The sequence below is a fragment of the Gopherus evgoodei genome, chromosome 3 (genome assembly GCF_007399415.2).
Source record: "Gopherus evgoodei ecotype Sinaloan lineage chromosome 3, rGopEvg1_v1.p, whole genome shotgun sequence".
Taxonomy (NCBI): Eukaryota; Metazoa; Chordata; order Testudines; family Testudinidae; genus Gopherus; species Gopherus evgoodei.
The window spans coordinates 45586350-45602936 of NC_044324.1; the positions used below are offsets into that span (position 1 = coordinate 45586350).

Sequence of the window (16587 nt, forward strand, 5' to 3'; positions counted from 1 at the left end):
TTTTTTTTTCTTCCTTCCTTTTTTTCTTCTGTTGAGAGGAACGCATCTGAGCCTGAGTAAGATTTCAAGCTGAGCCCTTTTGAGAGGCACCTCTGTCTCTAGTTTAAACCCCCTGTGCCACAGAGTGCACTGATTTGCTTTTCACTTTAATTTCTTTTCCTGTGGAGAACACAAGGAGCAGTCACATAAGCATGCAACAGACAATAAGAAAAAGATCCCTCCATTTTCAGGTCACAGGATTTTACAGATTCACTAAGAGCACCATCTGCTGGTACCAGGATATTTATTTTCCTCTGTTCTAAATCTTTTCCAGCAGAAGCAGACTTATTACTATCACTTCAAAAATAGTTCAGCATTTGTAAATTAGAGTTCAAGTCCAGATGTCTTGGTTCTTTTCATGTTACATTATCTGAGACTAGAATGACCTTTAGTGGTTTAACTTCATGAATAAACAGCAAGAAAAAATATTTTTGATATAGGTTTTAGAGACACTCAGTCAAATTCTCCACTGATTTATACCCCTCACAACCTAATTGAAGTTAATGAGGCTGAATGAGGTGTGAAGCAGCACAAAATTTCATCTGTATTGTGTTGACATTGAATAATCTTCATCAACCATTTCAGTGACAAAATGTGTATGAACAAAAGGGCCAAGTTCTGCTAACAAAGCCGCACAGTAAATTTTGGCTTATATTCTCCTCTTCCTAACTGAATGCCTATTAACTGACATTCATGAGAGTTCTGCCTATATACAGTAGGAGGAGAAGAATATTGGATATGATATCATCCATGCAACTTTGAAAGCAGAATGTTGCTCAAAGACAGGAAGTCTATTCTAGAGGAAATGTATGACAGAAAAGGTTCTGGAAATTTTTTTCCTCCAGATTCTTCCTCGTGCTGACTAAGGAGGAGAAGGAGTAATTGGATCAGTGCTATAATGTGAAATTGCTCAGGACAAGACAATTAAATTTCCTTTCTGTAATTGCAGCCTCTCTGGATGTCCTATTGCTGCAGCAGAGAAACTGGCTAAAGCTCAAGAGAAGCATCAGAGCTGTGATGTGTCAAAATCAAACCAGGCATCAGATCGGGTTTTAAGGTATTAGAAATCACTATAATACTTAATACTATGAAAAATTCATCACACGTTAAGTTAATCTGAGCATTTATATTTATATACATTGTATATACATATATATCTCCCTTAAAGAAGAGTTTAGAATTAGGGCTTCTGGATCCAATTTTCTCAGCATTATTTCCCAACAAATTTGCATGGTGGTGGGCTGGTAATTATTTTGGCAAATACATGTAAAGCCTGAAAAGCTCATTTTTGTCTTAGGCATTGTTTGGTGTAAAGCTGACTGCTGAAGTGCAAAGTCTAAGAGCAGTGTGAAAAAAAGTTGGTATCTTTTGGGAATAAACTAATATTTACCGGTAAGTCTTGTTTTCTTCAGCAGGCTTTTACTAGTAAATATCAGTTTAAATGAAAACCAGAAGCCCTACTTGTAGTACTAAATTGGCAGCATACCTTTTTATGGAAAAAATACCTGATTTAGTTTAGGTTCCAAAAACACTTAAGGGTTAGTTCATTGTCTCTGTTTTGCTCCCTCCCCCACAGAAGAGATTAAAGGAATGGAAATACCATTCCATTGGTTTCAAATTTGATGGAGGGAGGAGATTGAACTAATCTGGCATTAACCCCCGCTTCTCTCCATGCATTTGGGACTCAGCGTTTATCCTATGCAGAATCCAGCTCTGCACTATTAAATGCACCTAGTGCTGGGCCAGATGTGGGCAGAGAAAACTGTGGCTTCTGGGGGATCTGAGAGTTTAGGGAGCAGTGCAAAGGCATTGGACTTCTGCATCAATGTACCAGCCCTATATTGATGCCCCAAAAGCTGCAGAATTTCACCATGGATATTATGATATCTGTGGATTAGGAGGTCCACATCCTTCCCTTCTTCCCGTGGGAGAATTTGAAGGATTTCCACAACTTCCAGCACACAGAATTTCCTACGTCTCCCATAAATTTCTCTCTGTCAGATTATCATTTTGACCTAAATTTGATAGGGTGACTTATAATGAATGTTTCTTACTGATATCAACATCTTTCTTTGAATATTCTCTCAGTACTTCATCAAATCTTGATGGCATTTTCCAAACCCTTGTGTTCTTGTGGTTGAGAAAACAGAACAATGTCCTACATCAGGAAAGCTAACTGTTATGTAGTGAATTTGGATTTTTGTTTTCCTTTTCCCAAGTGTTTTCAGTGGCTTTATCTGGACCAGACCCAGTTCTGGTTTCACTTTTTTCAGACACTGTCCCTGATACTTTATTCACAGATGGTGCTTTTAATAATAATAATAATAATAATAATAATAATAATAATAATAAATAAATATCCATTGAACAAAATCATCAAATCTTCATTAGCAGGATTACACAGACCAAAAATGCAGTGGCTTTCACTGTTCTTTAGAGAGAAGTCACAGGAGTCAGATGCCATGCAGAGGAGACTACTTTTCAAAAGCAGCATCTGGTTCTCTGGCAGCTCCTTGGATAGTTGTTTTGGCAGTTTTGCTTTTGCCTCTGGGTCTGTCATGTGTTTCAGATCTTGTTAGACAGTCTGAGTACGACTGTCATCTCAGACACTATGTCCCTTTTACCTTTAACTCTTGGATCTATTTAAGATGAACATCCTAAGGGTTGTCTTATAAATTCCATGCACAATGATTGATTGGGGACTTTATGTGTTCCAAGTATAAATCCTGTGAACTGATCTTACACTTGTCTGCATCCCACCTGCATTCAAAATGTCTTCACTAATAAAAAAGTCAAATTCATAGGATTTTTGCTCTGCCAAAAATTTGGGGTTTGTTTTGAATGTGCGCTATGTGAATTGTATTATTTTCTTAAATGAGCCCAAACTATATTGGGCTACACTGACTGAGGATCTGGCCCATTGTATTTTGTGAAAAGCGAAGAGAAATTTTCCAAAGGAACCCAACATAAAAAAGAAAATCAAAGGGTATGGTATGAATTATATAGTTTCTTGGGTAATTTACACCTCAATCTCTTGTCTAAATTCTATGAAAATGAATTCATCTAGAAACACAAACTACTAAAAATATATTAGTATTTCTGTATTGTGTTCCACTTCATCAGCCAGCAAGGCATGATGGCTCTTCTGCTTGTGACTAAATTAGTGTTCCCCTGAATGCCCCTTCCATTTTCTCATGTTATAATTGTGGGGGAAAGAAAAAGGGCTTGATCCTCTGAGGTACTAAGCACCCGAAGTCTGCAGTTAATCACCCTAAACCTCTGTTAAAATCAGTGCCTTTTAGGACGCTGAGCAGCTCATAGGATTTGCTCTCAAGGGCCCAGTCATTCAACACTTTCTCACATGAGAATTTTAGATGGTACAGCTTAAGTCTGTATTAGCTTGCACTGCATCCCTTATGATGCTGTGGGAGTCGCCTATTGAGTGTGGTGTGTGGAGCAGCCCCAGGAGTCACAGTTCCTGCCAAAGCCTTGCATGCAGGAGGCAGAGAGACTGGATGACAGTTCAGAGGCAAGAGGGATTGTGTGGGTGCCTCTTGCGGATCTCCCACTGAACTGTATATTGAAGAGGCAGACCCCAGCTTCTTTTGACAGAGCAAACCACATGCAAATAGAATCATAGACTCTCAGAAGATTAGGGTTGGAAGAGACCTCAGGAGGTCATCTAGTCCAACTCCCTGCTCAAAGCAAGACCACCCCCAACTAAATCATCCGAGCCAGGGCTTTGACAAGCTGGGCCTTAAAAACCTCTAAGGATGGAGACTCCACCACCTCCCTAGGTAACCCATTCCAGTGCTTCACCACCCACCTAGTGAAAAAGCTTTTCCTAATATCCAACCTAAACGTCCCCCACTGCAACTTGAGACGATTGCTTCTTGTTCTGTCATCTGCCACCACTGAGAACAGCCGAACTCCCTCCTCTTTGGAACCCCCTTTCAGGCAGTTGAAGGCTGCTATCAAATCCCCCCTCACTCTTCTTTTCTGCAGACTAAATACTGTTGACAGAATTCAAAGGAAGCTCCATGAGCTGAGTGGAGATCCTAGTGCTGTTTTCTACCGGTCTTTGTCCCGCTCTAGTCCACCTTCCCAAAGAGAGTACATTATTATATAATGTAATTAAACAGGGAAGGAAAAACCCTTAAGTATTTTTTAAAATAGAACTTTTCACCAATTATATTGTTTTTAGTCACAGAATACATTTAGCACTATTATAATTGATTTATCCTAGGCTTTGCTCAAGAAAATATATATTGTTTGTCTGCTGGAAACAACCAAACCAACCAAATACAATAATGTATTGCTGTCTCTTGAGTGCAATAAATAACTCAGATTTTCTAATCTGAACTATAAATTATGCACAGACACAATAAACTGAACTGCATCTAACAAACTGTACATATCTTTAATTTCTAGGCCCATGTGCTTTGTTAAGCAATTGGAGATCCCTCAGTATGGCTACAGAAACAATGTCCCCACCACCACACCCCGCTCCAACTTGGCCAAGGAACTAGAGAAATACTCTAAGACTTCGTTTGAATATAACAGTTATGACAACCATGCCTATGGCAAGAGAGCCATAGCTCCCAAGGTGCAATCCAGGGATATATCCCCCAAAGGATATGATGGTAGGAGGTGCACACTCTTATACATGAGAGACAAGTTTACAGTTAATAATGTTGTTGTATATATAAACTTCATAAAAATAAGACATACCTTCATGTTCATACAGTATTAAGAGGAATGCTATTCACAGCATGACATTGTTATGTTTAAGTTATTTTTAAAGATTTTTTCTAAAAAGCATTATTTTATATGGTGCTTGCTGCAGGATTGTTGCACTGATAAGAGTACATCCTTAGCTATTCAGTTCTTGGGATGTATCGAGCCTGCAAAAAAACCTAAAGAGTAGAGCCAGCCTTGTGGCACAGTAGCAGTGTATTATGCTGCCATCTGGGAGACTTAGTCGCCTGGGTTGCATTAGGAATCTTGCTCTTGTACAGTAGTTTAGGAAACTCATAAACATAATGTGCTTGCTCTCTGGGGGTGAGAAGGGAGAAAACACAGATCTCATTGCACTTCAGCCCCCATTGATCGTCAATTAATTAAGGGCCCCTGCTCGCCTCATCCACATGAGTATTCCTGTTGAATTGAGTGTGGGAACTCGTGTGAGTAAGATGATTGGGATTTGGCTGAAAGTGGCATTAACCCCTGTATTTGAGGCTATTTTTCCTGAGCAGGAGCAAATGTGGCGATGGTGGCTGGCTGGCAGAGGAGAGGAGTTGGACCAAGGAACAAAACCCGCTAGGGCCAAAGAATGAAGGGCTGGAGTTGTCCCATTTTGGGATATTCCAGACCTAACAATAACATCACAACATTCGCTTCCTCTTTTTCTTATGCAACGTGGAACAATTTATTTTCTAGATAAATTCATCTTACAAGTTAAAGTGCTTGGGATTCCTCACTGACTAGCCTATGAAATCCCAGATTTTGTTTAGTAAATTAGGAATAAGTTTGGGTTAATGGAACAGTCTCTGCTCTTGCCTCAAACAGACTCTAACTTAGAAAAGTAGATGAGTGGAAAAGGAGGAAATTGTAACAGTTGCTATCCCCATCTTTCTTATGTGTTTTGATAGGTAAGTTTTCCTATGAGATCAGTAAGCAAGTTGTCTCTCACTAGTAGAGAGGGTGGGAAAAGGCAGACATGTCTGAGTAAATGTGCCTTAAACTCTCCAGTACCCATCCTCAAAGTAACAACTTAACAGAGGTAGATGGCTAAATTCTGATGTCAACAGGTTTGCACCAATAATTTTGCCTATTATGTACATGCTCTGTTTACTCGCTAGAAAGTCTTTGAATATGTGTAAGTTTAGTGATCATGTTCTCAGATGTTGGAGTAAGCAGCAAGAATTCGTACAGTTTGAGGCCCCATTTAGCAAAGCATTCAAGCACATGCCTAACTCTTATTGAAGTGAATAGGACCTAAGACCATGCTTAAAGCTAAGCACATACTTAATGCTTTTGCTGAATTTGGCCCTAAATGATGAAGGATGATAGGGAATTACTCTACTATCTACATATACCAGTGGTTCTCAACCTATCGACCATTGTGGGCCACATATGCAGCTCTCTCTGTGTTATGTGGGCAGCATCCACACTATATACACAGGGTGAAATATGGGGTGAATTTTTGGCCCCACTGAAATCAGTGGGTGGTTTGTCACTGATTTCAATGAGGTCAGGATTACCCCCACAGTTAAAACTAAAGTTCTATGGCCTTAGTTATTATGGGCATAAAGGGAAGAAGTGATAACTTGCCAGTCTCAGGAAAAGATCTCTTCCTTAAGTAATGTTTTTCCTTAAGGAACTTCGCAGTCTCTAGAGCAGAGCTGGGCAATTTATTTTTCAGTGAGTAGGAAATTCACCTAAAAAGGCATTTTTCAGTTCACAACAGTTATGCACAAATGTGGGTTGAAAATGGTAAATAGTTTCTACTGAAAAAAATTAAGAAAAAAGAACATCAAAAATGTCAAAGCTGTTCATTTTGGCCATTTTGAAGTGAAATGTTTTGTCTTTGTTTTGAAAACATTTTGTTTTGATCATTCTCAAATGTGTTTTGACTTTTCATTTCAAAATGGCATTTTGGAATAAATATTCAGCAATGGGCTCTTCAGTCTAGCAGAGCAAGGTGTGATACGATCCAGTGGCTGGAAGTTGAAGCATGACAAATTCAGACTGGAAATAAGGCGTAGGTTTTCAATAGTGAGGGTAATTAACAACTGGAACAGTTTGCCAAGAATTGCTGTAGATTCTCCATCACTGGCAATTTTTAAATCACGACTGGATGTTTTTCTAAAAGGTCTGCTCTAGGAATTGTTTTGGAAAAGTTATATGGCCTGTGTTATACCAGAGGTCAGATTAGATTATCACAATGGTTCCTTCTGGCCTTTGAATCTATAAATATTAGAAATTTAGGCTTAAAAAAAGAGGGGTGGGGTGAAAAACCCCAAACCCAAAATGAAATATTAAAATGAAAGATGATAGCGAACTATTCTGCTGTCTATATACACACTCATCTCCTATTAATCTAAATAGAAGTTACATGTATGTTTGAAGGGGGAATACACCCTTTTTCCCCATTCAGATAGCATTGAGGCTAGCTTGGGAGGTCCATAGTATGAACCAACTGTGTATATTAGGGAAGAAATTTTTGTTTTGAAGAGGTGTTATACATAAACTTAGTGGATATTGGTAATTAATCAAAGGTTCATTCTGTCAAACACTCTAAGAGGAAAACAGAAATACATATAGTATTAAGGGTCTGAAAAATGAATCACTTGATGTTTGAATCTTTTGAGGCAGCACCATGCATTGTATCACAGACCATCAGGAAAATGTTGTGAGGCTGATATATTCAACAAATAAATGGTTGTGAGTTGTATGGACTGTGTTCTTTTTTGTGTGTGTAAGCTTTAATAAGAATTACACAGGGGGAGGACTCCGTATGTTGTAGGATATGATACCCTGATGATGCTACAGAGGGATCATCTTATAAGGAAGAGGGTTTGTTTGTTTCGCTTTATTTTCCCTTTAGGGACAATGTCATAATGGGCTACACTATGGGCTTATTTTATATGGCAGTAATGATGAGAACAGCTGGATCCAGTATCCAGAGGAGTTCACAGAGCTTTGCAGTTGGGAGCTGCTCGTGCTCAGGGCTAGTGGAAAGCTTGTGCAAATTTGTTCCTCTCCCCACCAGTTGTCTAGCAGTCCTCCCTGAATTCTCACTATCTCACTCCCTGGTAGTGGGGCTGTTCAGTCCCTGAAGAGCTCCTGTTGGGTTCAGAAAAAGTTTTGGAACTGTGGTTAACTTAAACAATAAAACTGGTACCAAGGCTGCTGGTGCTGGGTCTCGAGGATGCTGGAACTGGGTCTCATTCTCTCATCAACCCCCTTTGTTTGGAAAAGACTGCATACCTTAATTTTGATGGGGCAGCTTCCACTCCCTAGTTTACTTAGCTATGGAGGAGCCTTTGGGATATTACAGAAACACTTACCCCACTGTCATCATCCCTTATGTAGTTCATCAGGGGAAAATCAGAATCTTGGAAATGCCTCTCTTGGAAATTGAGCTGGTTGGAGCGGCTGCCTGAGAGCTATATGGCTGTCATTGATGGAAGAGATTGCTTTCTGGTTTGCCACTTGGCCACAAAGCATAGTTGGATTACATAGGTCCTAGCCACCCTGCACCACAGCAATGCACTAAATCACAGTTTGGCCCAAAAGCAGAACTGCAAAATGTGTTTTATTTTGTATTCAGATAATGTCACTATCGTTCCCCTTCTCTGCAGATGGATTTCACTCTATCTTAATTCACTATAAACAGGAGTCCTGAATTTCTTTTTCAAAACTAATGTGAGGTAGATAATCCAGGCTGCATGAAATGTTTAAAAACTGTACAGTAAAGGTCAAGCTAAAATGACCACAGCCATTCACATATACTTAATACATATATAATGCTTTTCACCTTCAAAGTGTTCCACAATTATTTATTAATCTTCACAACACGCCGAAGATTAAATATCGTGATTGCCTTTCTGTTACTGGGGAAGATGAAGCAGAAAGATCTTGTGATTTTATCAAGGCCACAGGGGGAGTCTGTGTCAGAGCCTGGAAGAGTTTCTTGTGGCTGATCCTATGTCAAAAACTCTTTATTATTCCTCCCTGCTTTCCTCACCCATTTCTCTCTCAGTCTCTGTATTGATACAGATATATAAAATGTCTTATATTATCTCATATTTAATTGAATTTTAATCAACTCTCAAATGTATAATATGGCTGCATTTTTGTTTTGCAAGTGATAGAAAAGGCATGTTATTCATTCGTTTGAAATATAGTCCTAATTTTGCAAATTACATGTGCAAAGTGGTTGCTGTTAAAAAGTCAACATTTACTATGTCAACCGTGGTAACTGAGATACTGTACTTACTTCCCATTGTAAATTTAGAGAATTAGTTGAGTATCTTGGCTACCAGAATGTAGCAACCATGGGTAAATGCTCGGTTTTTAGTGACCAATATTGATTACTATTTTTTAAGAATGAAATTTGGTGTAAAATATGTCATGGGAAATAACTCACAGGATTATTATCTGTGAATGTTCAGAGAACAACACTGATGCACACCTGTGTATTATATGGGTTTCCTGAGAAAACTCCTGCATCTGCTAAGAATTAAGCATTTTATTTCATTTACAGTAAACAATGACTTCATTAACTTTTCCAAAAATGTACAAATGAAAGGGATGAAGTACGGAGTATAAGATAAATTCTGCATCAGACTCTCCTTTTCCAGGCAGAATGTAGTCCATAAAGAGGCTGTGCTCAAGGGAGCAGATTACTGCATGTATGTCTGCCGCAACACACCTGAAGAGGATGGCATAAATTGAAACTGTGGAGAAAGAGTTCTAACTAGTGTGTTGACTCTTTATATAGGGCCTTTATATAGGACCCTCTGTCCAGCAATTACGCACAATGACATGGCATTGCAACACTTCTTTCATATTGTTCAGTATGATCTTTGCAAAATACAGAACTCGATTTTAAAGGGGAGAAATCACTATACCATGAATGCATATACGTGTAACTGCTGACATTGACTTCTAGTGTGTGGGCTATATGAAAACGTAGCAGCACTCTGGGTTCAGTATAGATCATTTTTTCTCAGTCATTTATTTAAAAATAAAAAAAAAGTGAGCCATTTATTTTGGGCCAGGAGTGGGTTGGGGTTTTTTTTTAATTCCTTTGGCTATAAAATGTTAATATTCTTTTTTTTTTAAAGCCAGCAATATTGTCATGTTCTGTTTAAAGAAGAGAGGAATGAATTGTGCAGGCTTAAGCCTGATGTAGTGCAGTAGTTCTTTCCTGAGCATCCACTGAGCCTTACAGTGTGTGTCTGTCATTATATAGTTAAATACACCCTTGTGGCCTAATTATCAGAGGTGCTGAGTGTACACAATTCCTGTTGTTTTCAACAAGAAGCTTTTGGTGCTCAGCACCTCTAAAAATCACATTGTTGAACTCATATTTTTTTTCTGTTTATATTATATTTGCTTTAGCCTGTGAGGGCCCCACATCCAGATTTGGACAATGCCTGCCCCTTCATTCTATGGCCACCTTCTTTTTTCCATTTTCTCCTCATCCTTTCCCTTCTAATGACCAGCCCAGTACTTACCCTTATTGCAGAATGGAGGAACACTTTGGTCAATTTGAGATTACCAAGGACATATGGTTAGCACTCTGGCCCAGAGATCAAGCACATTATCTTCCCAATGAGCTTGATCCCCACTATCTCCAGGGAGTGGGATTCCTAAGGTCTGTTCTGAATCTGGAGTTAGCCCAGTTTGCTGGTGCAATACCACTAACGTGTCCTTAATAAAAGTGAATGACCCAAACAGTTCCCAGTCCTCATACAAATAGGTAATCAGCTCTTACTATGGAATGAAAGCAGTGTTTCCCTGTGCCTTTGTTGGAATTTCATGCACAGTGTTTGTTTGCTAAATCTCACCTGTTTGTCATTACAGTATCTAGTCACATCCTCCGGATTTATTTTTAAAGAAATGTTTGATACATACTCAATTACTTGTGTAAAGGACTTACATACAAAATCATAGAATACCTGCATCATTTCTGTTGTCTTTTTTTATCAGTCACTGTTGCTCATTATAAAATTCACCCACAGTAGATTGTTTTTCTTGTCATTTATGTAATGTACTTTTGAGTCATCCTTGTCATATTTCTTCCCACAGCTAAACGTTATTGTAAGAATTCAAGCCCAACCAGCAGCACAACAAGCAGTTATGCCCCTAGCAGCAGCAGCAATATGAGTTGTGGTGGAGGCAGCAGTGCCAGCAGTACCTGCAGCAAGAGCAGCTTTGATTATACTCATGACATGGAGGCAGCACACATGGCTGCCACTGCTATTCTGAATCTCTCCACTCGCTGCAGGGAGATGCCTCAGAACCTCTCCACTAAACCTCAGGATCTCTGTGCCCGGGTAAAAATTAGCAAATATGTGTGTTGATGATGATACAAACCTCTTTACTGCACTAGATTTGTGCCCTGATAGGTTCAAGAGTAGCTTTAATGCGTCTTGCTTAATCTTTTTCTCAAAATGAACAAAAATGTGGCAGCTCTGCTAAGGCAGCAAAATAAAAGATAAAGATGCAAATTACTCATCATAACTCTTGAAATCCAGATCAGTGCTTAGAGTTAAAATGGTGCTGATAAAATATGTTATTCTCTGTTTTAATCCTTCTCTTACTGAAGGGGTCTATAGTAACTATGGAAGCTATTTTGGTTGCTGAAGTGGTATTAATTGCACTATAGAATTTTTACTAACACTATCTGATTTATTATTGTAAGAAAGAGGATGGTTTAATACTGTAACTTCATGTATAAATCACATATGGGCCCTAAGGTTTTATGATCTAGTACAAAGAAAATTTGTGGTATTGTACACAATATTGTCTTACCTATCCAGAGTATAATTGTTCTCAAATAGATGCGTAATATGTTTGAAACAAACAAAAAATCCTCCAGTGCAGATAACTTTTAAGTTGCGTAACAGTAATAATGCAATATCACTAATGCTCTATAAAGTGTTAGTAAATTCTCAATGTATTATTAAATGGCAACACTAAAACAAATAAAGTAAAAAGATATTGATGTTAACCTTTATAAACAGTAGCATTATTAAAATTCATCCACATTGTAAAACTTTTGTAAGAACCTTTTGATTTTGTTATAACCAGATTAAATCTTGACTCTGACATCTGAGGAGAAATGACTACCGGTATTTAAAATAAATCAGCAACCAATAAAGTGCTACCTATAGGAGGCCACTAGATGGCTAAATAGACAGATGCAGTGCAAGAGGAACAGTTTTATTGTGCTTATAGAAGAGCTTTTGAGCTGGCAGACATGTTCTGCTCTTCTCCAGATAAACAAAGGGTTTTTTTCCTGTTGTGTAAAGCTTCTTGATCATACATAATGAGCTAACAATCTTACCAGTAGTTATTAGTAATGATCTTAATTTTTATGAATTCAGTAAGGTTAGTAATTTTGTTTTCAAATGCTTCCTTTTATATTAATTGATTTAATCCGATAGATGAGGGAATTCTCTTTGTGGCATGCAAATAAATGTGATTGTGCTCAGTACCAACAGGAATTGAAAAAGTTTGAGCAATAACCTTAAAAATATTATGTGGCAAAAAAAATGTAATAAATCTGGGAAGATAAATACATTATCAAGCCTAAATTAATATCAGGGCAATAATCAGGAATAAATTATGGCAAAAAGTGTTTGTGTAGAATAATACTGTATAATCTATCAAGGCAATAACCAAAGATGGGATTTTCATTAAGTGTCTTGCTGCTGTTCTGTTTTTACCTCAAGAGGAAAGAGAGCTGCTAGACATCAGAGTAGACAGTAGCATTAACGGCAGTTTTGAAATCTAATTTCTGGTGAAGTGTTTTACTCTTGAAAAATTAAGGATTGGTTGGGTATTTTGCTTCCCTCCCTTCCATCTAAAAGCCCTCCCAGTCCCTGGGGAAAAGAAAGAAGAAGAGGAAGATGATTTGAAGTAAATAATTCTTGATCTATTTTCAAGCCAAAAACAAAAATCCCAAACCTACTCACCCTATACTTCACAGTTCCTCTGTCGCTGCAGGGAATGTCAGTATTAGCTGTGTTACCCAAGCCAGCTGATTATATAGATAATCTTTGGAAAGTTAAGATATATTAAACCTTAATGTCTGTGGTGGAGGAACTGTGAGATTTGGATGCTTTTTCTCATAGTATGACGGTAGCAAACACAGTGTAAACCAACTTGCTTTAGTAACCAAAGCTCTTTTTTTCTAATTCTTTACCGGTTAGTGTTAGAAGAGCAAAGGATTCTGCTTTTTCTGATGCAACTTGCTATCTGTTTTTTATTGCTCTAATCATATAAGCAGGTGTTGGAAGGACTGGAAGTAGGCAGAATCATATAGAGGTTAACTCTGTTAGGCTAACCTGTCAAAGAGTAAATCAGGGACATAAACACAGCAACACACCTTTGGGGATTTCTTATTTCACTGTCAAATTTTACACCTGTGTTTTGGGAGGATGGTTGTGGTTAGTGGGATGTCTCCCCTTTTCTTCCAAATATCAGATTAGCCTTTTATGAAGATACGAGTGAATCTACTTTAATAGCATTAATGTTGTGTAACAGAATTATGCTACGTGTGGGAGGGGGCTTAATGCTTACAATCTATACAGGCATGATAAAACCTTTTATCATTCTACTAAGCAATCAAATTAAAAAACACAGAGAGGTGACATTTTGATAGTCAAAAGCTGAATTAACAATACTTTTCTTATTTTGACAGAATCCTGATATGGAAGTAGATGAAAATGGAACCTTGGATCTAAGCATGAACAAACAGAGACAGCGAGATGGTTGCTGTACCATTTTGACACCACTGGAGCCGATGTCACCACAACGACAAGCTGTGATGAATAATCGGTGTTACCAGCTGAATGAGAGTGACTGCTGGGACTTGCCAGTGGACTACACTAAAATGAAGCCCAGAAGGATAGATGAAGATGATTCCAAAGAGATTAATGTATGTCTTTTTCATCTAAGGGTTCTGATTGCAATCTGATGGTTTTAATTCATTAGATTTCTAAAATCTGAAAGGAAAGAGGAAACACCATGGTAGGTAATAAACAAAAAATGGATAATTTCCTGACAAGAGGACTTCCTGGTAGTTCTAATAGTTCAAAATATATCATGTTGGCACACATCTGATCGGTGACTAACTTCCATCCAACAACACTTGAACCGTGAATGTGAATCATGTTTTCTAACAGCGCTGTCTTGTTAACAAATATTTTCTTCTGTGAAGATGTTCTAATTTTCCAGATCTGTCTTATTCCATCTGAGCAAGTTGACATAACCTTTTTCAATGTTGGTATCAAGTTTTTACCAGCTTTCCGAACAAGATACTCTTCTCAGATTAAGATTCAAAAGTGAAGGACTGAATATTTAAAAGTGTATTTATACACGCAGATCTACTTAAGAAGCACAGAGTATAATATAAGTTTTCCATTAATTTAGCTAACCAGGATTTTGTTGTCAAAGGCCTGCTCCTACATTCCTTATGCATTCAGGAAAGTAGGAGCACAAAGCGTTGGGTGTGCTTTGGTATACACAAGAGGGCCTTTATACCATTGTAATTAAATATTTTATTTCAAGAGTATTATGAAGGAATATGAGGTGTGAGACACTCTAAAAACCTGTAAACAGAAAGAGGTAAATAAAGATAACTTGCTCCATAGTGAATTTATTTTAAGTTTCAAAGTTTGTAACATGTAGCAAGTGTTTTCAGTCACCACTCTGAAAGGGTGGTCCTGACAGTTGTCAGCTGCTTTTGAGAGGGTGGGGGAAGGAGTTGCTGGGAGGCTACTGTTTTTTATTTGTCAGGTTTCAACTCTAGCTCACTGGCCTGTTTGCCATATTTATCGCATTGTAATCTAGACATGATTTTACAATCCCAGACTTTGTATAGCAATATTTTTTCTCTTGCTAAATCTACATTATAAGATTAGAATTCTTATCAACCATGTGTAGCAAGATCTCTCTCCAATTTATTTTAATTAAAATATAGGATGGCGTTATTTAAAAAATAAATATAGAGACATGCAATAAAGTGATATTTGCTTTATATACATTGGGTGCAGTCCTAACTCTGCTGAAATCAATGCAGGCTTTGCCATTGACTTGGTTGGGGCCAGGATTTCTCTCATTATCTAAGAAATGGGAGATATTAAATACTGTATAGCATTGACTGAAACAAGCAGAATCATTCTTTAATTCTGTTGCTCACAGCACCATCTGCAGGGGTATCTGCATCAGTGCTTTCTGCCATGTGTTCTTCACTTCTGAAATTAATGCTTAAGTTTCAAATATAAAAAGGCTAAATCCATCAGTAAATTTAAATACAAAATTATATTTTGCCAGGCAGATCCATTGAGGTTTGCCCCAGATTGTGACACTACATGTGTGTTTAGCAATTGGCTGCTAACATCATTCCTGATTCATCTTTTGGGAGAATGCTTAACTATTTAAAAATGTTATTGAAGTTGGCATTTTGATGGATAAGATACTATATTTAGGCTTTGTTTTTCTTGGATGTGGTTTGTAAAAACTTGTGACTTTGGAAAACAGTATTGATTCTTGTGAAAGAGAATAGTAGTTGACTGTCAGAGGCAGCTGCTGATACAGTTGGGAATAGACACTATACAAGAGAGAATATCTGACTTTTGCCTCTTTCTCCTCAAGTTAAATAATCTAATTCTTTTTCATGTGTTCTAAAGTATGCATTGAAATGTAAAGGTACTATATAAAGGTCTAGCAGGTGAGAAAAAAAAGGTAAAATGATGTCAACATTTTTCTGATTGAGTGGGAGTAATGGAGGTGATATGTCTTATAACTGTGCATAGCATTATTTTTTGTGTATATTGCAGCCTCACCTAAGTGGGACTAATACCCATATGTTTGCCTGCAGCCAGAAGACTTGGATCCTTTCCAAGAGGCACTTGAAGAACGAAGGTATCCTGGTGAAGTTACAATCCCAAGCCCTAAACCCAAATACCCTCAGTGCAAAGAGAGCAAAAAGGATTTAATAACGTAAGCATAATGTGAGGTGAAATTATTTTTTCTCCTTTTAACCTTTTCTCTTTGTCTTTTTTAAACAAACGAGTACATATTCGCCTTGCAGTATGAGCATGCGACATTTGCAGCATATAAATGTTTCCAACTGCCAGTTAAGTAAAGTGATAAGCTAACATGTATTTGCTTGTTCTTAATGATGCTATATTGTACTGAGACGCCATTTTCATTTAATGCTGTTCATTTTTCAGCTTTTTGATAGGATGCTTAAATCCCCTTGCAGTCATTGCAGCTAAACTGGAAACAATGAAACTTTTAAAAGTTTTTTTTTTATTTTTTTAAACATACTTACTATTTTGGCTGTTTTTGTTTTTGTTTGGTGGCAGATGTCCAACACCAGGGTGTGATGGGAGTGGTCATGTGACTGGTAATTACGCCTCACATAGAAGGTGTGACTTCATTTTTTTCATGGTGGATTCTGTCTTTTCAATTTATTGTTTTCAGCTTACCTCAACAATGCTGTCAAAGTAAAAATGTTGAACTATGTGTTAACCCTTTGAGTAATATATGTTGATATTAAAAGCATGCTAATTTGTGTGTTGTATAAACGTCTTTTATTTTTAAATAGATTACTAAAATTTCCAAAGTTTTCTTAAGCTTTTTGAGTAGTTAACCCAGGGATCACAAATATTTTTTGTTACATTTTACTACTTTGTAAAAACAAAAAAAGTTCATTTACATTATGTAGTACTGGAAGTAAAATTTGTATCTAAATATATTCAGAGGGTTAACTATATTACAAAATTCAATATTACAGCACTT

The 16587-nt window shown here is 37.5% G+C and overlaps 1 protein-coding gene across 18 annotated transcripts in view; it reads left to right on the forward strand.

The window, feature by feature from the left end:
• MYT1L (myelin transcription factor 1 like) overlaps nt 1-16587 on the forward strand; it is a 383510-nt gene that overhangs the window by 287130 nt on the left and 79793 nt on the right. For 12 of the 18 annotated variants that reach the window (XM_030555505.1, XM_030555502.1, XM_030555510.1 and 9 more), the window contains 6 exons: nt 989-1096; nt 4471-4682; nt 10861-11108; nt 13481-13717; nt 15662-15783; nt 16152-16214. In XM_030555505.1, the coding sequence (XP_030411365.1) occupies nt 989-1096; nt 4471-4682; nt 10861-11108; nt 13481-13717; nt 15662-15783; nt 16152-16214 (990 nt within the window). The remainder of the gene's footprint in view (nt 1-988; nt 1097-4470; nt 4683-10860; nt 11109-13480; nt 13718-15661; nt 15784-16151; nt 16215-16587) is intronic. The other 6 variants (XM_030555511.1, XM_030555512.1, XM_030555514.1 and 3 more) reach the window with 2 other exon arrangements.